We start from the raw sequence: 23,008 nt of genomic DNA on the forward strand, positions 1-23,008 counted from the left end.
TCGAGGGGACAAAATGTTGAAATTGAACAACCAGTTAGTGCAGAGAGAGAGATTCAACAAATCTGCCTCTGTTATTTCAGTGGGTTTCAGCACTCCACCAACACTTAGTCATATAAACTAATGCACCCGTACTACCCCCCACACATGCACTCAGGAACACATGCTACAGTGACATCCAGCCAAAGCTGGGCAATTCAAAGGTCAGGGGTTCAAGTCTGGCTAAGGGCAACCTATGCAAATCCTGTTACCTGTTTATCTGCATCTCCACACACACAGTTGGCTGGGTGCACTGTAACCATACTTCTGCTTGTGGTAGGACTTTAATTGAGTCTTGAAAGCTTGCCACATTTGAGAGGCCTCTGCTGCACACTGTGCAAACCTATGAGAAGGATAATTGCGCCTGCACTTAAAGGCATCTTTAAACAAAAGCAGGGAAATAGATTCAACACCAGCTTGCTCTCTTTTTTCCAGACCAGCATACAGGCCAATTACAGTAGATGGAACACATTAGCTTTTTTTTTCTTGGCAAACCAAAAAGGGTTTAGTTAAGGAAACACTACTACTCTTGCACCTGGTAAGATAATCAATAAGGTTTGCCCTATTATGTCTGATGTGATGGGTGGAATTACAGATGTGCTATATAAATAATGTCCTCAATCTGTTCATGAACTTTAAGCCTGAATTGTCAGTGAATTTAACAGAAGTATGGAATTCTATAAACACAAAATCAAGGAGAGTGGAGAAGCATATGAAACTATCTTCAAATAAATATTTTGCAATTGTAAAGACAAACAAGAACATGTACTGGAGAAAACTGCATAGATCACTGTACTTGAATTTACATTTAACGCAACACTGTTATGCGTGCATGTCAGAGGAGTCACAAAAAAAGGAATGTGTTAAATCGTGCTTAAAATTTCTGCCCACTGCCCTACCTCCCTCCCTCCATCCATCCCTCCCTCCATCCATCCCTCCATCCCTCCATCCGTCCACCACATCTGATGTCCTGCAGTATGCCTGTAATGGGGTCTGTTCTTCATTTGAGCCTCCTGATAGGAGTGAGAGTGCATGGCGTCCGACGGCAAAGTGGCACAACCCCCCCACCCCCACCCCCACACACACACACGTGAGTAACGACTCCACACTACAACACGCGCACTGCACTTTGGAACATGTGGTTTTGGTTTCAGAATGTTTTACTGCTGAACAATGTTTTTGCCTTGGAGCGCAGCACCACTCATAAAGAGCAGATTGTCCCTGCATGCCCACACCACACACACACACACACACACACACACGCAGTATGACATCAGCAGTACTTGTACTGGTATAGTCAGCTCACATTAATAAATAAGCTGTGCTTTTAATAAATCAGTGTAGATTCCAGCAGAGACTCCTGGTCTAATCTTATTAATAGTCGTCTCATGCGACATCAAAACATCTGAGAGGTCTGTCTGAGTGAATCAAGTTCTGTCTGTCTGTCTGTTATTCTCAGTTTAGTCTCATACACAGCCCACCTCAAAATGTTGAGCACAATTGTACTCTACCACAAGCAAACTCCTGAACTGAAGCAAGATGCAAGACAACACCCACAAGATGGTATTATATTCGTTCCAATGAAACACAAGCTTCTTTCACTTGCCGGCTGAACTAGCATGTGGATGGTGCTACACAACCATTAATGTGGGCATTAGCAAATCTGGAGGGTACAATACATCTACAACTAGTCTGATTAACTTTGTGCCTGACTACACTACTATGTACATATATTACTATGTCATTGTAACCTTTCACAGGACTCTTCTATACAATCTCCATGAGAAATATACACTTAATGAAACTAGGCAATCAATAAATTATATATATATATATATATATATATATATATATATATATATATATATATATATATTTACACACACATTTTATTTATATATATATGCCTGTAAGTCAAAGTTACAAATAAATCAATCAAAATAACAGTGCCAATAGCTGTCTAACTTCAGACTATTTTCAGATATGAAGGTCAGATAAGCTCTGACATTGTACCTGTGTAGTTTGACAAGGCTTTACCTATAATGGCTTATATAATAATTCTATGTCCCCTACAATCATCTGTAGTCTAAAGAATCTCACTTATTACAAGATAGCTGCTTTGTAGCAATGTAACACCTGCTAGCTAACCTTCAAAAACACAGAATTACTGGATATTTTGGTTGTGCTTCAACTCTCCTCCTTTATCTTCAACTCCAAAGATGTTCATCCTGTTTTCAGCTGATATATGAGCAGCGTGTCTGTCGGTCTCATATAAGTTGTGAGACCAACAGACACGGGGGGGGGGGGCGCTTGTTTTATTATATATATTTATTATTTATTGTATTTATAGGTGTACATGGGGTTGGAGTAAAGGGGTATTGAGTGGGCAGGGTCTCAAAGTGACTGAAAGGAGGTGAAGGTAAATACAGACAAATACTTGGGGTTAGTTTTTCACACAGGTTTTCTCTGGCACCCAGTACACACTCCGAAATAACTGCTTTAAAAAATATATATATCTTTTATATATATATAAAAATCATGTTCTACATATTTTGCAGTTTATTCGAATTTGTAAGACATTGGGACAATCGACTAGCACACCTTTAATGTCAGGGGATGGGGATACAAGAAAAGAATAACAATTGTCTGGCCTGTAGGCTATATTATATTTTTAACTAGATTTTTAGTAGGCCATTTCAAATATAAAAATATTGCTCCCAAAAGAACATTGAATTACACATAATATGTACACCAGTTCAATACAAATGCGTGAAAACCAAGGCTGTAGCCATAAACTGAACATTGGGTGAGAAAACATCTACTCCAGGGAATTCACTAACTCATGAGAAGAAATCATTATTATGATTATTATGATTATTATTATGATTATTATTAAGGGACTAATAAAGTATAATGATACTCATATAATGAGAAATCTATGTACTGTTATATGAAGACAAGTCCAGATATTGTGACCAAGGTTTAGGAGACTGATGATTTTGTTTACTTACAAGTACACTTGGGAGAGCATCAGGAGCATCTGCTCTGCTCTCCTCTCATCTTCTCCTCTCCAGCCCTATGGTCTTGTATTCTATGGTCTTGTATTCTAATCTCCTCTCCTCTTTAGGTCTCTCCTCTCCTCTGTTCTCCAATCATCTCTTTTCTCCTTTCTGCTCCTCCTCTCGCCTCTCCTCTCTAGGTCTCTCCTCTCCTCCGTTCTCCAATCATCTCTTTTCTCCTTTCTGCTCCTCCTCTCCTCTCTAGGTCTCTCCTCTCCTCCGTTCTCCATCTTTCTTCTTCTCCTCTTGTACTTCTTCCCTCCTCCTATCCAGTCATCTATTTCCCTCATTTCTTTCTAGTTATGTATTTAATTTCTTTATTATTTACCACACCCCCAAGCACACACTGAGGGACGACTTTATTAATGGGTCTTAATGGGTTTTTTAATTTAAAATTTGGGCTTTTCTTTATGGTTCATATTTATTTTTAATCTATTATTATTATTATTATATATTAGAGGAATATCTTAAATTTAAATCTTAAATTATTATTAGGATGAGACTGTGATGTCATTACTTGGTCTTAACCATCAACGTTTGCTCCTTTTCTCACTCACCTCCATATCACCTGCTCCGCCTGTCCTGTCAGGGTCCTCATACTCTCTCCCTCTCTCTTTACTCTGGATGAACCAGAGTGGACAGAATCACTAAACTGGGGCCAAGAAAGAATACTGACGCATGTATGAAGGCTAACAGGAGTCTGTACATTAGGATGAGACTAGTGTAATGTGAGCTTCACTATCAGTATTTTCTCCTTTTCTCACGCACCTCCAAGTTACCTGCTCTCATTGAGTTGTTAGCATCCACACACGCATCCTCTCTCTCTACTCTGAATGAACCAGAGTGAACGTGAAAAATATCGGTAAATTGGTATTTTCTTGCCATGATGCTCAGGAATGGATTATTGACCATTTCTATCTGCCTGGTAATTGTTATGTCAGGAAAGACTGACTCAGCTCCAGTACAACTCTCTTCTATATGTATATCACCTGACTAGTACTCGCTCTCTCACAGCTTGCTTTTGTTTTTCTGAGATTGCGAAAACAGCTGCATATCATTGCCACCCTCCCCTTCACTCATGACTTACAGTGACTTAAAGTTGACTAATAAAAATCTGTTTTCACTTTTCCACACTGACACTAATAATGCCATTTATCATAAGCAAGTACAGCTACACAGCATTCTATACGAATATAGTGTTACAATAATTAAAGCTGCTACTTTGCATGTTCACAGGCATCACTACAATGATTTGACATTGCTGAGACTTCAAGTGGGATTTCTATAACAAAACAAATAAAACGAAATATTTAAAAAATTAACGTTATCTGAATATACCCGTGAGTGTTGGATGAATGTGTGGCTAATTAACGTTCCAGGTAACCTAAGCTTATGATAGCTAACGTCAGTAGTGATGGTTACATTGATTTAGCATTCGCACTTTGGCCCACATTCACCAAAAAGTTGGTTTCGGCTTCATACAATTTTACACTTTTTAGTAAAATATCATTTATTTCTACAGTTACAATTTCGGCACAAAATGGTGTGTTGACATTAACGTTACCTTTTCCTGCAGGTGAGAGACTTTAGTCAGTCAGCAGAGCCGATACGATGGTACAGTGTTACAATAATCAGTGTCCCATCGACAACAGATGGGAACACTGGCAGCTAGCTCCTAACGCTACGCAAAGCTAGTGACGAGAATAAAAGTAGTTTTTACCTCAGTATATTGGCGGGGGGCCGACGACATTTTCATCATATCTCCCCTCCAATATGTATTGTGACTACAGCCTCGCTGAAAACATTTCAATGCGTATTTAAAAATACTGCCCCTCTGTAACACACCTTTACAATAGTTTAGCTGTTCATAATCCTCTGTGATTCTTTTTTTTTTTTACTAGCATTTAGAGGATGAAGACCTGTTATCACTATAAAACATCATAAAGGAACAAATGTGTAAACTATGGATCTTTTGTGCTTCAGTTAGTTCGTTTTTAAGAACAAAGTAGGTTAGCTTTTACTGCATCAGATCAGAGCACACAATACACAGAAAGCTCCATTTGGGCAGAACAACTAATAGCAGATTTTCTATATCTAAAAATTCCTGGATGGGGAATGCAATTTAGCCCAGGATTATAATGGTACATCTACTTCCATTGTTTACCTAAAATGTAGTCTGCTGTAAATTTAATCCCATTTTACTATTTCAGGTATAGAAACATTTGGAGCTCCATGTGATTGAGTTGCTAATTTAGCACTTACCATCTCTCTCCCTTGCTGCTAATGATAATTAACATACAAATGAGCTCAGGGAATGGTGAGTAGTAATTCTCCATTCATTAGGGCTTTAATTGTTGTTTGAATACAGATATTGAATCATGTTACTGTATGTAAGGTGCAGGACCCAGAGTTATCACACTTGAAAATGGCTTGTTTCATTTGGCCAGAATTCACCATATTTCTTTACCCAACATGACCACCACCAACCACATAAAAGAACGTCATCTGTACTGACCTAATACTATTTCTTTTCATCCATAATGGCCAAAACACAAGACAGTGTAAAGGATTTTGCCTAAATACTCTTCTGAATAGTTCAGTTTTGTTTAATTAGGAAATTTTAGCCTTTAATGAGCTTGTCTTGATTAGGCAGTATATAGCCACTCTTTAATTAAATACCATGTTAAATCACACCATGCATGTCCACTCCCAAGTACTTCTACTAGTATGCAACCACTGATTAAATTTTAGAACATGCATCTTTTTTTTTTCTTTTAAAGAATTCCTTATACATCTTTTACAAATTGTGGTTGCACCCACACCCTTAAAACACTGAAGCATTTGAAAAGGTTAATTTTAATTGAAACAAACTCAACAGTATCAATTTTATTCAATTTGTGGGTTACAAGATGTCAAATTAAGAATCATTGCATGTACAACTGTAATTTACTATTGCCAGGAATCTGTTTGTTTTGTTTTTTGTTTTTTTTTAATTTGCTGAACACATAGCAAGATACAAAAAGAAAAGAGAAGCAGTTAATGTGCACAACCAGTGAAGGACTCTTCAGAACACTTAAACACTTAACAGGCCAAAACACATCTGGGAGACAGATTTAATGTTCATTTATACACGCACAAGGTTGTTACAGCTATTTGAATATGCCTTCTACATGTATTATTTGCTGATATCATTCTCAGTGCAATTTCATCCATTCAAGTTCATTCAAATAAGGTTAAGTGTTCTTTGTAAACAGAAAATGCAAGAATGTCGTTCATAGGGGATTTTATACTTCATCGACAGTCTTTACATGGTAGCACTGACTTCCTTTCATTTCCCTGCTTTACATTAAAATAAACCACTTGGAGCTAAATCAATCCAGTTTGAACCCCATTCCTCAACGACCGCTAGTCAGTCATCGCTGTAGTGAAATTCCAGCTCCCTGAAACCTTTCCAAGTATTCTGTGTTTGACTGCTTGATTCAGGTGTTTTCAGAAGCTGGGCAAAGCAAAAATTGGGGGGGCTTGGATCCCAGAGGAGTGCAGAAACACTGCTTTAGGGTTTACATAAAAGGACTTGTTCTTTTTTGTTTTGAATTGCTGTGATTTTTTCTACTAACACGCTGGTGTGTTATAGCAATTCCTGTGTGGGACTGGACATCTAGGGCATGAAGTGAAAACTTCAACTTTCTGGAATCATTCTGAATCTGCAGTAACACACTGGGATGATCTGCAAATCACTGACCCCATTTCACACCACAGAAAGCTCGAAATTTATTCTAAAGGAAACTGCAGTTGAGTGGACCAAGCCTGCCATCAAAATGCCTCATTTATGCAATGGCAAAGGTCCATACCAATCACTTAAAATCTGCACTACCGAGGTCCCTGTGAACCCCAAAGCTACAGCTATTTAATTAGACTACGTGGACAAAGTACACACAATACTGACAGGCCGTGTGATTTACGCACATCCTTACAGACTCAAACTACTTGGTTACATTTCTTATGTCATTCCATGTCCGTTCACTATATCCAGCATCAGAACACATCACACATAGATTCTGTCTGATCTCTCAGCCACAGCCTGGCTATGACATTGATTTCATCAGCCCAGGGAACCATCTGGTATCACACAGTCATAGAGGAGAGGTGAGGTTGCAGAGACAGTGGATAAGGCAAGGTAAGCTCACACCGATCACCTCGTCATAGTTCAACCTACTCTAGTGCAAACAGAATATCACTGTGAAACCATGAAACATAACCTAGAAAGGCAACAAGAATAATTACAACTTCAAATGAAGTCAAATGCAATGAATAAATAATTACACAATTAAGCCCGCATCTCTTTACAAAAAGAAAAAAAGGCCCAACAGATCACCTTTCTTCAAGGTGGCACAGTTCACTAGCACTCTTCTCTCAAAGGGAGACATCACACTTTTAAAGAAACAGGAAACAACAAAAAGTGTCATTTTAGAAATTCCATGGCAAAATGACATAACTGTCCTGTTCTGTGAAAGCATGGCTAAAAGGTGTGATGGTTAGATCACTTGGATAAGAATATTACGTCCAAGGAAAGAGGGCAAAATGTGAGTGACTCCACCCCACGTTATGTAGTAGTTAGCACTGTTGCTTGTGTTGCTGCTCAGTCGTTAGATCGCCACCCCTCTATCGACCCTGCTGAAGATATTGCTGGGTGAACATGTTCAGCTCACTGTCCAGCCAGCCAGCTTTATTCCTGCAGAGGAAGAGAGAGATGGACACCGTGTGTAACATGTTGAATGCAGCATTCACTTTACAAGCACGCTGGAACTTTGTGCCGATTACCACTTCCCCAAATTGTTCAGATTACCACTTCCCCAAATTTTTGCAGCTAAATTTAGTTTGCTTTATCCCCACTTCAGCCAAAGGCCTGAAACGGTTCTGAAAATTCTGCAGGGCCCGTTTTGACTTGTTCTGCTGTTCCCTCACCACACTCCGCAGAAGGCAATACACAGATACGGGAACAGGACGGTCCTACGCAGACAGGCGGGTGGGAGAGCGTTACCTAAGCAGCTTGGCTTTGCTCTGGAGGGAGTCCAACTGTTCGATCTTGCGGTTCATGTCCTGAATGTCTTCCTCCAGCTGCTGCCGCGTCAGATCCACCTGCTGACATAGTTGGGCAAAGGTGCCTGCCAGCTCCCTGTGCAAACGCACACAAAAAATTAGAAATGGACTACTTCCAGTTGTAAATTTGAACTTTTCCCCCTGCTGATAACATTTAATTAATTGTCTCATTACAAACAGTATGTATTTACTTGTAGAAAAATGTTTAGTTAAAAACAAAAAATAATTAAACATTCATTTTAAAGCATTTATAGCACAATGCTTTCTTCTTAAAAACACAACCAGGACACTGCCTTCCAAACATCAGCATTTGCCACACAGTAATACAAGGACATTCATCTGTATTGTACAGATTTCTCCACTAGATGGCAGCAGTACGGCAAGTACTTGTAGCGATCATAGAGAAACCACAAATCCGTGTCTGTGGGTTACATCTGGGTTTATGTAATAGCAGTAAAGCAAAAGGTACAGTTCTATTGGGTTTATGACTGGATCCATGACTGAATTTTACGCCAGTTCTCAACAATATTGTGAGGATTCGTGCATCTTTAGAGCGAGCGAAATGTCAGCTATAATGCACCCCCACCCCTAGGCAGCTCAGATGCACTGGAAACTCACAGGAGATTAGTCAGCTCCATCCTGACACACTGAGGGAGGGGAGAAAGACCCCCTACATCCCTCTTTACCAAAAAATATTTATTTCAGCTAGTGGTGGCAAAGTGTCCAAGTACACACTAGTCATTTCAACATGAAAGGAACTATCCACAGATGGTGTGGATGAGAAATAACAGGCACTGACTGAAGAGAATACCAAATTTCACTCATTGCTAACTGTAGCTATAGATATCAAAATTAATGAACAGAAATCCACTAATAATAAGCATATTTCCTCTAAATAATAATAATAAAAGGTGAGCTTGCTACAGCTTACCTTTATAAAAATTATTTCTTAGATTAGTTTTAAAGTCAAATTCAAAATCATACTTATCTAATGCTACACAAAATTACTTACCTGCCTGTATGTGTCAGTAATGTTTAACACCTTGTGCTATTTAGCCATCAAAGAAGCCAAAAACGATAGAAATACCAAATTACTAACCTACAATAAATCAGTAATGAAAAAATATTTTTAAAAGCTGGAGAATGAAGCAGGGCCTCTGTCATAGGTTACGGCACTGTGCTGTGCGTTTCCTGGGCTGGGACTTACTGCTGGACTTGGTGGCTGCAGTTGGAGCCGGTGTAGCTGACGATGAGCTGCAGCTTCTCGCTGGCGTAGTCCACAAACTGCCTCTTGAAGGCACGCTCCTTTGCCTTGGTGGTCCACGTGAGCCTCTCGTACACATACAGCAGCCCATAGAGCCCCACAGAGAGAGCGATCAGCCTCCAGCCCACCGCCTTCCAGATCTGACACACACATGCACGCATGCCACCTTAACACAACGCATGGCCATTCAAGGCAGGGCACACCGCTCTACTAAAAGTGACTCACTTGGGTTGCACCTATAATCTGACTATGCCCGAGTGAATGACGTGCTCGGTTATACCGCAAAGGGTATGAAGATGAGGGGCTACGCCTTCTTACCACGCCTCCGACGACTATGATGCCCATGGATGTCCGGGAGGTGAGAGAGGCCAGTCCCGTCACCATGGAGACCATGAGCTCTTCCTGGGTCATGGAGCCTTGAGGGAAGGGTGGCATACTAGTGCTGATTGGGGTGACGGCCAGGGGACGAGGAACCTGAGGGGCCACGTGGGTGGACGCCCACAAACACACACATCAGAAAGCACAGTGCATCTAGCTACTATTCCTACTGTGCATTTAAATGAACAGCTATACTGCATTTAGCTACACAAGGGATTTAGCTCAGCGGAAAACACAGCGTGCACGCACAAGCACACAGACCAGCCCCATATTCTAAATTGCCTGCACACATCTAAGGTAGACCCACTAAGAGCTTCTGTAGCTCCACGGGGAAAGGGCCCGTACCTGGTCGCTGTAGCCCATAAGGGCGCGGCGGGTGTTCTTGGGGCCGAGGAAACGATTGACCAGCATGGTCCAGCCCAGAGAGAAGTGGAAACCCACATCCTCCTGGAAGTCGCCGCACAGCTTGTCACAGTTGAGGTCATAGCTGAGGCTGAAGCACTGGCGGGGCACCATCTTGTCCACCTGCTCCCTCACTGAGCTCGGCAGCAGGGGCTTCAGGCCGTCTGCTTGGGGAGAGGAGTAACGCGTGCGTCTGAAGGCCTTAGACACTGCAGCCAGTGGGCAACTGACACAACGATCGCCATTTTGGCTCTTTTACCGGCACTGACATTTTGTTCGGCCTTCAAGTTGGAATGGCAATAGAATCAAGATGTAAATGGCAAAAGAGGAGAATAGCATAGCGGTAGACCTTTATGTGTGCGAACCCAAAAGACAGGTTCACTGTCCAGTTACTTGCAGACTGGACAGTAAATGGAGACACAGTCACACACCACTTGGACAGAAATAGCTTTAAAGGGAGACTTCAACCACAGTACGCTAGTGTGGCTAACAACAAATAAGGCCTAGTGTCAATTCAGCAGAACACTGAAAACAGATGCTTCCACTTAAATCACTGCCAGCCACATGGGGACAGCTGTGAATTAGCATATATTCAACAGGACACTGACCAATCATTTCAGTCTGGGTGGACTGAAGGGCAGCAGTGATGGCGTTGGAACACCTTTCAGACATATTCCTGCCCAGGCCCTCCTCTATGTGCTTGTGTAGCTCCTGTAAACACACACACACACACGTGCCCTTCAAATACTATTACTACTACTTCTTTTGCACAGACTCCGTTAACAGCACCCTCCTATTCAGTTTAGCACTCTACACTCTTGTATTTCAGCACTTTTCCATTTGTATTACCATTTCAATTGCTTTTAAATTTGTACCATAATTCCTTTCTTAAATCCATCTGGGGAGGAAATAAGCCGTGAGAATAAGGCAGTTGAGAATGGTGTCACACAGCCTGTACACTCACGTTTTTGTACACCTTCACCACCACCTGGGAGGGATGGAAGTCCATGTGGAATTCGTCGACGAGCACGTGCAGCCTCCTGATCTCCTCAGCCATTGCGTTCGACACCTGAAACGTGGCACGGATTAAGGCAGGCCTGCGGCAACCCTCCCAGGGTGAGGACGATGCCGCTGATTCTAGGGTGGTTAGCTCCCATTCACGACACGGACGTTAGACATGTCCCGGGTGCACAACATCTGCCTTAGGATGTGAAAAACTACCAGTGCCTTCAAAATACTAACACTACACTTCATATCCGGGAGCGTCTAGAAAAACTCCATGGCCAAACCTTCCAAAGTTGCTAATTTCCCACTGGCGTTCGTGGTGTTACCGTTGAAGAGCTCCAAGGCTGTTTCTCACGGCCATTAAAAGCGGCTAGCTTAGAGTAGTGGTTACCTGTTTCTCCACCTCCTCTGTGATCTTCTTGATCTTGCACTTACAGTCCTGGGTGAGCAGGTCCAACTGCTTATCGATGAACTCCAGCCTCTCCTCCCGCTCCTCCCTTGTCTCCATGCAGTGGATCCTGAACAAAGAAGCACCAGTAAAACAGCACTCAGGCTTCAGGTTTGCATGTCAGTAGGGCAGTGGTGGTTCAGTGGTTAAGGTGTATGACTTGTGATTGGGAGCTTGCTGGTTCGAGCCCCGCTGCTTGCGAGTTGCCGCAGTTTACCCTCAGTTGCTCTTGTCTAGGCTTGGGCTGCCAGGCACCATCCTAGCCCACACCCGTCGCTGATGTTGATGGCGTGGCAGTCAACAGTCGTATTCTGTATTCTACTACACCTCTGTTCTACTGTGTGTGTATGTGTTGCACGCTGGTTGCAGGATGCGTACAGTAAAGTACATGTGGAGGGTGTTCAGAAGAAACCTGAGAAACACTCATGTTTGCAGGCTCTGCTTCAAATCCACTAGGAGCCCTAATGGAAATTGGACTCCAGTGTGAGGGTCCGTTTCAGTTTTCATTTTAAAAAAATCCACCACGATACTTAGCAAATACATGCAGTACTTAAAGAGTATTAGTAGACATCACAGCCAATTTAATTATAGCATTTTTAAGGGGACAGCATCATTTTCCTGAAATAACGAAAGTGAGCCTATCCCTGTGTCGTGGAGACATTGACCGTCCCACTGGCTGACTGTTCTGAAGTGTCAGAGGACTGGGTTATGGACAGATAGGGAAATGGATAATTGGGATAACTCTGTGTCAGAGTGCATACCTCTGCTCCTGGGCTGCCACGTGCACAGAATCCATGATGAGCCGAAGGGTTTCAGAAATCTGCTTGGCCCGCACGGTGTGCTGCTCGAACTTCGTCTTCACCGCTGACTGAGAGATGCACTCCTACGAGCCCAACGTGAAGAGAGACTGCCTTAGAGACCAGCTGCATTGATGCGCATGTGAAAGTTCAACTTGGAGCTTTGGGAGACACGAAGCGATTACCTCGAAACGCCGCTCGAAGTTCTGGAACTCGAACATTCTGGCTTGGAAGCCTTCAGCCAGGGCTCCTCCTACAGCAGAGTAGGAAGTGAGACCATACACGCATGAGCTTATTTTAAAGAATCACAGTGTCAGAGTAAACAAAACTTTGAGTCCAACATGCTTTCTAATCACTTCTGCACTTCACTGGAACCACTAATGTAATAACTGACCAGCATGAGACAATAATTCACTGGCACAAGCCAAAGCTCTGCAATCTTCAAAGGGTCTGTTAGGTCATTAAATTAATGGTTTTTGTGAGGCTTATATGAACTTTAATATTATCATTATAGTAGTTGGCCCAAGTGGAAATCTTATTTTTAAATTTTAAATCTTGTGATTATTACTGAAGTAATGTGTTTATCTGAGCCTCCTTCTAACAGGAAGGCAAGCCCCCGGGAGCCAGGGGCACGAGATCTGTAGCTGATGCACTTCTCCTTCCCCCTTTCTCAAGATCCTGCATAAATGTTTCATTTCATTATGCACTTTCTATCTCAGAAGTACATACATTATACAGTAAGGTCTAATGAATAATGCAAATTTGTGTTACGGTTACCAATGAGAATGAGTTCTTTGTTCTCCATGCAAAATGATTAGACTATATAAATTCAACTCCATGTAACTGTAAACAATGCTCCCCCCCTGGCCCATTAATGCACCCTCTGAACAACTTGCAAATCCCTGCTGTTTGCTTTCAAAACAGAAAAGAGGAGCCACCACCCCCAACCCCCGCACAGGTCTGGCCGCGTGTGCCTGGTCCCGGTTCTGGCGCTGGGTGTGATGTCTCCTGTCCCGGGAAGCTGGTGCCTACCTGCTTCGGGCATACCCTGGGCCTTCTGCACGCGCGCCTGCAGTGCCTCCTTAGCAGAGACGAAGAAGATGCGGTCGCCGGCCTGCGCCCGGTCCACCACGCCCAGCTCGTCCACCAGGAAGCTGGTGCAGCGGTCCATGTGCTGCCGTCTGACCTGCAAGTCGGAGGCAGGAGCGCAGCAGGGGAAGGCACATAAAGCAGCAGACAGGATTCAGCTTGCTTTATGCACAAATGACCCTTGAAATGAAAAAAAATTGACTCAGCCAGTACAGCTGTACCAGATGCGCCGCATTCCACGCGTGTAATGATTAGTGTTTTGTTTCAAATCCACTGTGGAAAAGAGGTGAATCCCAGTGGACACTGGCCGAGACCACGTGCTTCGCGTGGGAGTGCAGAGGTGGGCCGGGACGGGTCCTACCTCCTCCATGTACTCTGGCTCGCTGGCTGAGGCATCCCAGCGGTTGTTCAGGATGAAGATGTTGGGCCTAGACAGGCGCTCATTCACCTTGTGGAAGAACGACTTCTCCTGCGGAGAGCCAGAGCTTTCGAGTAAATGAGCAGTTCTAAGCCCCAAAAAGTACTGCGCTACCACACAGCTGTGATCTTGTTAGCTTAAAGGCAGATATTCTTTAAGCTGATACACAACAAGCCTCTAGTGTTTGGACCAGATGAAGACAAAGTGTTTTTGTTTTACTGTTCCACTCACTGACCTTCTACTACAGAACACCACCTACAGCGAGCACCGAGTACCTTCACAACACAGCCAGAGAGAGAGAGAGAGAGAGAGAGAGAGAGCGAGCGCACGACACACACACACTCACACTTGTGTATAATTATGTGAACCCACTGTTTGCATCAGAGTGGACTCTGAATTGGCCACCAGCACAAAAACATCAGCATCCAGGCAGAACTTGTCAATCCAGCTGTCCAGCTCTGTGGTGACGTCAATGCCAGGGCTGGGGAAACAGAATCAGCATGTCATGCACAAATCTGTGGAGTGTCAGCCTTCATCTCACACTTATACACATCTAATCCTATTCAGTGGTGTCACACTGGCAAGGCCTTTCACATTCACAGCAAATGAAATATGACAACAAGAAAGACACAGTAGTGATCAATCAAATCCAATGAAAAAAAATAAAATACCATTTTAACTTGAGGTGTACAAATCATAAGCCACAATATCGGTTTAAAAGACCTGATGTAGAGCTGTGTGTGTGTGTGGGGAAGGTTGTCTTACCTGTCCACCAACACCAGGTCATCCCGCAGCAGTGCACACTTTGCTTTGGGCCACATGACACAAACCAGACTGCCTGCATCTAGATCCTGATCCTGATGCAGGGCATGTGCCAGCTGATTAACAGTCTGCCAGCACAGACACGCACACAATCAAAACAAACCTTAAAAAGGTGCAGAATAAGGTAATCTTGCCCCCCGCCCAAACATAATGGAATTCTAAAAACAAAAATATCGACAGAACATCTCCATAGGAACATGCTTGTGCATTAATACATGAACAGAAGCACATTAATCAGGTTTTGAAGCTGATGAATCCGTGAGCTGAGCTGCATGCTGCTTCGTTGCCCAGCTCTTCCTGATCAGAGGAGTGGGGCAGTGGAACGAGGGCGAAGAGACGCCTGGGCACCGAGCTGACGGAGCAGGGGCGGCATGCGCTACGCATTATGTCAGACACATGGTCTCTTCATGGCCTTGTTTCCCAAAGGTGTCGTAGTGTTAAGATCATCTTAAATGAGAAAGAGTGCTCAGTGGGATACTCGCTCTGCCGTTTAATGATGATCTTTGTGTTACGATACTTTTGGGAAACTGGCCCAGATCGTATTCCTTTAGGCCAAGGCATGATGGCATTCTGGGCTCCCTTACAAATGCAATAAGCTAATTGGATACGGAGAAATAAATACTTCTCAAAACCCTTCTCTTAATATGCTTTGAGGATGTGCTGCGCTTAGCTGGTCCACTGGGTGGAGAGAGAGGCTGGGGTGAAATACGAGGTCTGTGCCAGAGGACATGTGTTTATCATCAATCTACGGCTCGTGCGTTTTGGCAACACTGCAATGGCTGCTCTTAGTCAGAGGAGGAGACGGAAGAGAGGTGTGTGCGCGCGCGTGTGGGAGACGAGAGAGCGAAACTAAGTAAGGCATTAGAGAGGAACTCCATCCCATATCTGCTGGAATGCGCTCACTTTCTAGCCAGCTGCTCGTGACCCATTGTGGCCCTACTACATTTAGGTGCAGACGGGACCTGCGCGGGCACGCCAGCTTGTCAGGCCAATGGACCAACCCTAGTCTCGGGCCCGTCCCTGCACAGCAGAAAGCCGGTGAGCTACCAGGAATGAGCTCTCAGACATCATCGGCCACCTAGATGAACATCAAACTTTAAGTGCTGTGATATAAACAGCAATACACTAATGGGACCGTAATAACATTCCACGGAGGGTAAGGTCTTCCAGAGGACACAGGCGCGGTTTTATCCAAGCCATGCAGCATAATGCGGGGCAGGCCTGCAGTCATGAGACTGCCGCTCAGATGGCAAAAGCGTGTGGCCCTGTGACAAATGGCTGGAGCGAGTCCAAATTCTCATGCAGGACTAATTATAGGCCTGAGAACTTTCCCAGCAGACTGAAGGCAGGGAAGGACAACTGCTCAGTCCTGTTAAATACGTTTACCTGCAGGAGCTATATTTGGTATACAGGAAACGGTAGCAGAAACTGAAATGAAAGCAGGTATAGCAATGCTCTATGTGCGTTCGCCTTCTCACCGAATTCTCATTAATCTAATGCACTCTCATTAAGACACCAAGTTAACAGTTTTACTAAGATATAAAGTAGAACTATAGACAGAAGTCAATCAGTCAAGGCTCTGGGAACATAGACTTTGAGCTTGAAGAAAACATCAAACTTGGGTTGTAAGGATGTGGCAAACAGGAATTTCTGGATTCTGGTACCGGTTGTTGATGGACCTATCGCAAACACTTAAAATGGACTTTGTCAAGGTGGCTTGTTATGCCTCACCTCCTGTGTTATAAGGTGAAAACCAAAGCAACAGACAAACGCAGTTCATTTAGAAACCAAGCAAAGTCTGTCTGGGGAACATGAGATAAAGCTGGCTTTGTATAGTGCAGCAGGCAATACAGGGTGGTTGTACATGAACGCCTACTCAGAAACTGTACCTCAATGCCACAGAATTTAGCATTTAACAGCATGTTGTGGAACAGCATTCCTGTTCAGAAAAGTGGTCCAAACTTTTACCTCTAAAATCAGTAAAGAGCATTCATGAAACATTAATGACTGACTCGTCAGTCACGTGTTGTACCCAAGCTCTGGCCCTAGTTAAATGGTCAATGGCCGAAGCCCGATCTGTACCTTGAATACTTCGAACCTCAAGTACGGCTTGGCTTGAAATACCATGCTTCAAGTCTCATGGAAGACAAGCATGGAGACTATTCTGTCCTGGCTCCTAGATGGTGGAATGAACTTCCGCTTGCTGTCCGGACAGCAGAGTCCCTTGCAGTCTTCAAACAGACTGAAGACAGACCTATTCATGGAATATTTAAAATGACCACTGACCCTGCTCTTATATTGACTAACTAAAACTAGTACTTAACGTTAATTGCACTCATCATTGTCTAAGACAGAGCTTATGTATTTTGTACTTCTAGCCATCAGCATCGATCCCTTTCTACAACATGCTAGATCATTGGTATATTGGATTCTAACCTACTCTACTGGCTATGATGTATTCTATGGGTAAATCACAAAGCACCAAGTCGCTCTGGATAAGAGCGTCCGCTAAATGCTGTAAATGTAAATGGTTAATGTCCCTTTGACACAGATCTCCACTCACTTTCACACTCTTTCTTTCCTCCGATCCCTCCGTGAGCAGAAAGGCCTCGTTGCCGTCAGTGCCCTCCACCCGTAGAAAGCAGTTGGTGGTGTGGCCAATGCCTGAGGGCAGGACCTTGTCCCACAGCATGGCGTTGATCACTGAGCTTTTGCCATTGCTGGTCCTGTGGGTGTTCACACATGCCAGAGAAAGTGTCCAGAAGTGTCGAGACACTACAGAGAGGTGCTTAAATTCTTAGCAAGGTTTTAGTGAAAGCACATTGTGGGAGAAATGTAAGAAAACAGACACCAGATAAACCTACACATTTCTCTCCAAAGACTATGCAACTAATGCTGTGTTGATCTGTATAAACCTCCATTTCATTTAGTGGAAACGTGCTTGGGTGTAATGAAAAAGTAAGCATGTGTAGACATAGCGCTAACTATATAATGAAAAATGTTCGGCACCACACCCCATGTGCAATAAAAACCACACGTTTCTGAAGGAACTGCCCGTCCTCAAGCAGTAGTTTATCACAGCTTGTATTTCCAAAGCTAGTTAGTAATGTTTGCCAAGCTTAAAGAAGGCACAGAAAGAATGCAGAAACACCCGGTTGCTAAACAGACTTGCGCCACAGGCAGAATGTGAACACACACCTGCCAAAAAACACCACTTTCATGTGCCTGCGTGAGAGGACCTCCCCGATGCCCGCCACCTTGGACAGGTAACCCCGCACCTCCGCCACCTGCTCCTCCGTGGTGACCGGATCAAGCTCCTCATTGCTGTAGGTCTCTGTCACATTAAAAATAATTAATTAATTAAAAAAAAAAAAAAAAAAAAAAAAAAAAAACAATTAAAAAACCACACACAACACATTCATCTGCAAAGGACATCAATTATCTGGCAACACGTTTGAAAGCTCTGTCAGGCAGGGGAGAGGTAGTCATAGGCACCCTTAAGACAGGTCCTAGATCAGCATGGAGTGAGTACAACCACCTAGCACTGCTTATAGCTGGACAGCAAGTTCATTTGAGTCTTTGTTTTTGCAGCACCAAATCCCTGCCAGCAATCTGCATGGACCTTTGAGTCATTCCCTAAATTACAGATCAACATTAGCTACTAGCTACAACATTCTCTACTAGCTAAAGGAATCAACTATTAGAATTATTATACTGTTCACTAAAATAGCAGACAGATTGAAAGGAAACAGATGATGTGTCTCAGAACATGCCACCCAGTCAGTGAAGTTCTGAACTGGAGCCTTGCGACTGGGTGGTGGATGCAGAAGGCGCAGGCGTGTCTACTTCGTGAGTCTGGGCAGAGGAGAGAGAGTTCCCTGCCGCTGCTCAGACACAGTGACCGTGCCACCACTGGATCCCTTAAGGAGCAAGACACCAGCGGACCCTTGTCAGTCATGAAACAACTGAATCTTTTTTAAAGGTTTTTCTGCAGCTTCACATCTTAAGACGTGTTAAGCAAAACCAACGTCCTGGCTAACAGCAGTCTGCTATTTTACTACTGTGTTCAAATAGGAGCACTGATATTTGGGGATTGCTGGCCTGATCTTACATTTGCATTCTTCAGGATTTACAAAGAAAAAACACTGGCTTTTCTACTCCCAAAGGCTTCATCCAAATGGGTCCTATGTGTCTGCGTGTCTACATCAGCTGGAGCTACAGCAGGGCTGGAGAACGCACCTTCCAGAAAGGCAGAGCTCTCTTTGATGTAGGCGCCAAGTTGCTCAAAGATGCCATTGATCTTCTTCTTGGCAGTGACAAAGTGCTTGAGTGGGGAGGCATTCACCTCTGCCATGAGTCGCTTGTCCTTTTTGCCGTTCACACTGGTTTTGGGTCGGGGGAAAACCAGAGACATTGCACTGAAGTCATAGAGGGAGAAGAAAACACACACGAAAGGGTGGTAAAAAAAAATTAAAAAACCCATCGTGCTGATCAAATATCATCTTTTTTAATTTTTTACAAATGTTTCTCTCATACACTGAATTAAATATGCCTCAAGTCCAAGTACCAAATTCCTTGTTCAGGCTGAAGCAGATAAGATTTCTCTCAACAGAGGCATAGACTAACAGTCTGTGTTACCATTGGCTACAGGCTGAATCTAGATACACACCTAAATTTGTAATATTCTTGGTGAAAGCTATAGAACATCTGATGATTTCAAACGATTTGGCCAGTTGCTGATGCACATGTCGGTCTATTTTAATATACAGTTTGAGGAACTGAAAACACATCAGGTTTGCCACTGTAGTTAAGAAACCAACATTCACAGCCTATAATGAGTCTATATATTACTGAGCCCAGTTGCATGAAATGCTGTATCCTCCAATGCAGTGTAAATATAAACAATGCACACTCAAAGCTCCATCAATTGTTTGTTGAAAGGCCAAATTTCCAGATGACCTCTGCTACTCCACTGGCTGAGCTGAAATGTTGGTGCGCTCTTGACTTAACCTCAAAAATTATCAGAAAGCTGCACGTCATTAATTCAAATACAAATGCTCTTTATCATCAGGGTTGAGCCTCACACTCATATGCTGAGAGAGCAATGATAATACATGGTGCAGGTAATATAACATACAAACTGCTGAAAGAGTCAAAAGGCCATTGAGCGGTTTCATTTTAGTATGTCCTGAAGAGGGTCCATATGGAAGTTGGCAAGATATGCTTCCCACCACCTGCCATGAAGTCACCTTATGGAAACGCACTGTAGCCAAATACCAAAGGAAGCAGGCCACCAGCGTGAAAGGTAATCAGAAGTGGAAAGCTCAGCCTGAAACTGCAGCTATTTGACAACACGTCTGGTACCGTACATCTCTAGAACAGCCATACCCTGGGTGCAGTCCAAAGAGACAAAGGGTTAACAGAAGGGTAGAAATCGGGCACCACCACGCTAGACGGAACGTGACTTTTTGTCCATGGTCTCAACCTGGAATCACGCAATGTCAACTCTGAAATGGGCAGATCGTGCATGTCTCGATAAAGGTTTCCCAAGGTTTATCCTGACCTTGCACTGTACCTCAAAGCTTCAAAACACTGACTAAAAAGCCGAATGTTGCCCATTACTGTTGTGCTTAAGCATGTATCCTAGCCAGCTGCTAACTAGCTAGCTAGCGGTTAGCTAGGGATTTATCTACTTATAGCAGCTATTTGGATGCAATGAAACAAAACGCGTTACTTGAGCATCCATCAAGCACAAACGATATTTGAACTGCGGGAAATTCGCCTGACTACAACCAGGTTCGTACGTACAACGATGTAGCTAGCTAAACATCCATTAAACACGTCTCAGTGCGTCACTAACCCATTATACTGAAACCACAAATGGGAAAACTGTAAACTGTGAATATGTAAACTTAAATATTAGCTAGATTGCTTTAACGTTACCTTTAGTATACGAACAATCTTGCGATAAAAAAATCGTCCGGTGGCATGAAAAATCGCTAACCGGCTCCAAAGCAGTTGGTTTGCGGTAAACGAAGAACTAATTATCCGGGTCAAGCAGAACTCGAACGAACCAAAAGACCCGTCATGGCTAAAAAAGGACCTTACACTAGTTTAAAGGCTAACGAAATTACAACTAGTTTGTTTGAAATAAAAAGCAAAAGCCAAGAAGTCGTCAGGCAGACAGCAGTCTGGACTCCCGCAGACACCCATGCGCTCAAGATCAGTCAAGGTTTACTTCTGACCTAGCCAGCAAAGTCAATGACACTCCTCCATACTAATTTGTTGTTGAGAGCACACACACACGGACGGAGGCAGCTCTGGCTAACAATTCCCCGCATATCTTAAGACAAGTTATAGTTGGTAGCGACTATTGTGCAAAGCCAAAACCCTGATATGAAGCGTCAATATGCAAACGGCCTTTGAACGTATGTTTGTATAATTTTCTCTAACCAGAATGAACAACCTAACTGCTAGCTACAGGACTGCCAATTAGTTCAAATTATAACCAAAATTCATATCAATAGCCAGATAGCGTTAGTTAGGTTAGTACTCTAACGTATTTTGCTGTAAATTAGACTCCCGTAGAAATATTAGCTACCCAGTTAATATTAATGAAGACTGACAGGAAAGAGCTAACGTATTATTAAATAACATGTTTAGATAACACCTAATCTATCTTACCAAGAGCGGTAGCTAAAGTTAGCTAACGCTAGTTTACATGTCGAATGAAGTACTAAAGCATAACGGATTCATATGAACTATGCTAGCTAGCGTTGACTGACTAGGCTACGGGCAACTGGTGCAAAGCCTGGAAATATTAAATTAGTAGAAGGAAATACTAAAGCATGTCTATTCCTATGAACTATGATAGTCCTGAAATAGCAAACCTGACTAGTTATGTTAATTTAGCCCAGCTAAGATAGCGTTAGCCCAAAGAGCTGGTACGCTAGTTTACTAGCGTTACATAGCGACTTACCATAAAAGAGGTGATTTTATGACAAGTCTTCAATCATATTTGGTTCTTTGTTTTGCTGTGTCTTCTACACTGAATTTTCTACTCCAAAAGCTTTTTTTTTTTCCCCGAGAAGCGTCTGTTAGCGATTATAAACCTGCTGAAGTGAACCTCAAACTGCCCTGCTCGGTGGTGGGTCGCTATGCGCGCAGAAGTGTTACTATGGCAGCGTTAGCTGTGTAGCTAGCTGGATCGAGCTAGCTGCAAAGTGAAAGGAGCTAGTTAAGCTAAACTACCAAACGCCACACACACTCAGCTAAGATCACATTTAACCCAGTGTGTCAGTTAAATAATGTCAGCAAATCGCTGCGGTCCAAAGTACTAGCTAACACTTATCTTTATATATGACGAGCCGACCATATTAGCGACATCATATTAAAGCGCCGCAGCTCTATAGACGAGGCGATGGGCCCGAATTTCTCTAGACATTATGTAGCTAGGTAGGTATTTAGGGGGGGTAGATGCTTTCCGTTCCCTTTTAATTCTGCATAAAATAGCTGATTGCTATTACATTCACAGTATTGAGGTTCGTACCCAGAGCGATTTGCAGTACTGCTTGGTTGCCTTCATGAAATAACCAACTATGCCTGCGTCTGAATATACCACTAAGATGGAGCCCTGTCAGAGCGAATGCACAGAATAGGGTGACTAGACGTCCGCTGTTTCCGGAGACAGTTCCGATTTTTGGTGGCCTGTCACCGTTTTTAGCTGTGAAATTAAAAAGCACCAGAAAGTCCTAAGAAAGACTTGGCCGCGGAGCTAAGGGGCAGACGTCTCGCGTTGTACGTTTTGGCCAGCAGATGGCGGTGTTTGCGACTAGCTCCCCTAGTTTGAGAGAATACTGCAAACGTGGACCAGAAGCTGGCGAGTATGTAGTGAGACGATTTAAAGACTTGAATGTAGGTTACCGTGTGATCTGCATTTTATTAACTGCCTCACTTTTTTCCGGCATCTATGTGTGACATGACATAGCAGTCGTCTCTCTCTCTCCTGAACTAGAGCTAGCCCTAAGTACATCCGAGGTTTTAAAGATGGATATGGAGCGGAGTGTGCCTAAAGTGGAATCAGTCAAGTGCTTCTTGAAGACGTGGGTCTTTGGTACATGTCTAAGACCGCAAGGAACTCTGCTGTACAGGCAACTACATTATCATAGTAAGGTTGCATCTCAAACTGAA

General features: G+C 43.3%; 1 protein-coding gene across 6 annotated transcripts; it reads right to left on the minus strand.

Annotated features, from left to right (window-relative positions):
- Nucleotides 1-5,966: 5,966 nt before the first annotated feature.
- On the minus strand, nt 5,967-22,208 carry mfn2 (mitofusin 2). Of its 6 annotated transcripts, none has more exons than XM_081703390.1 (18): nt 21,798-22,208; nt 19,058-19,200; nt 18,017-18,152; nt 17,382-17,544; nt 14,762-14,886; nt 14,369-14,477; nt 13,940-14,047; nt 13,522-13,675; nt 12,675-12,742; nt 12,454-12,575; nt 11,636-11,762; nt 11,204-11,308; nt 10,848-10,950; nt 10,183-10,406; nt 9,778-9,933; nt 9,403-9,599; nt 8,137-8,271; nt 5,967-7,827 (listed from the first exon to the last, which is right to left on the minus strand). In XM_081703390.1, the coding sequence occupies exons 2-18, from the start codon at nt 19,170-19,172 to the stop codon at nt 7,758-7,760; spliced, it is 2,217 nt and encodes a 738-aa protein (XP_081559516.1). In that variant the 5' UTR covers nt 19,173-19,200; nt 21,798-22,208; the 3' UTR covers nt 5,967-7,757. The 6 variants fall into 6 exon arrangements, with proteins under 6 accessions (XP_081559516.1, XP_081559515.1, XP_081559517.1 ...); XM_081703389.1 differs by having other exon boundaries at nt 19,058-19,236; nt 21,798-22,207; XM_081703391.1 differs by lacking the exon at nt 21,798-22,208 and adding an exon at nt 20,762-21,585.
- Nucleotides 22,209-23,008: the final 800 nt, after the last annotated feature.

Source organism: Electrophorus electricus, chromosome 20 (assembly GCF_041902795.1).
Source record: "Electrophorus electricus isolate QZ-2024a chromosome 20, ASM4190279v1, whole genome shotgun sequence".
Lineage (NCBI taxonomy): Eukaryota > Metazoa > Chordata > Actinopteri > Gymnotiformes > Gymnotidae > Electrophorus > Electrophorus electricus.

Coding starts and splice junctions, on each gene's coding strand:
- mfn2 (XM_081703385.1), bottom strand. CDS start 19,525: ATGTTCTATAGCTTTCACCAAGAATATTACAAATTTAG. Junction 11,309..11,635: donor CAGAGGAGGTGGAGAAACAG/GTAACCACTACT, acceptor GCCACGTTTCAG/GTGTCGAACGCAATGGCTGA. Junction 10,951..11,203: donor TGGTGAAGGTGTACAAAAAC/GTGAGTGTACAG, acceptor GTGTGTTTACAG/GAGCTACACAAGCACATAGA.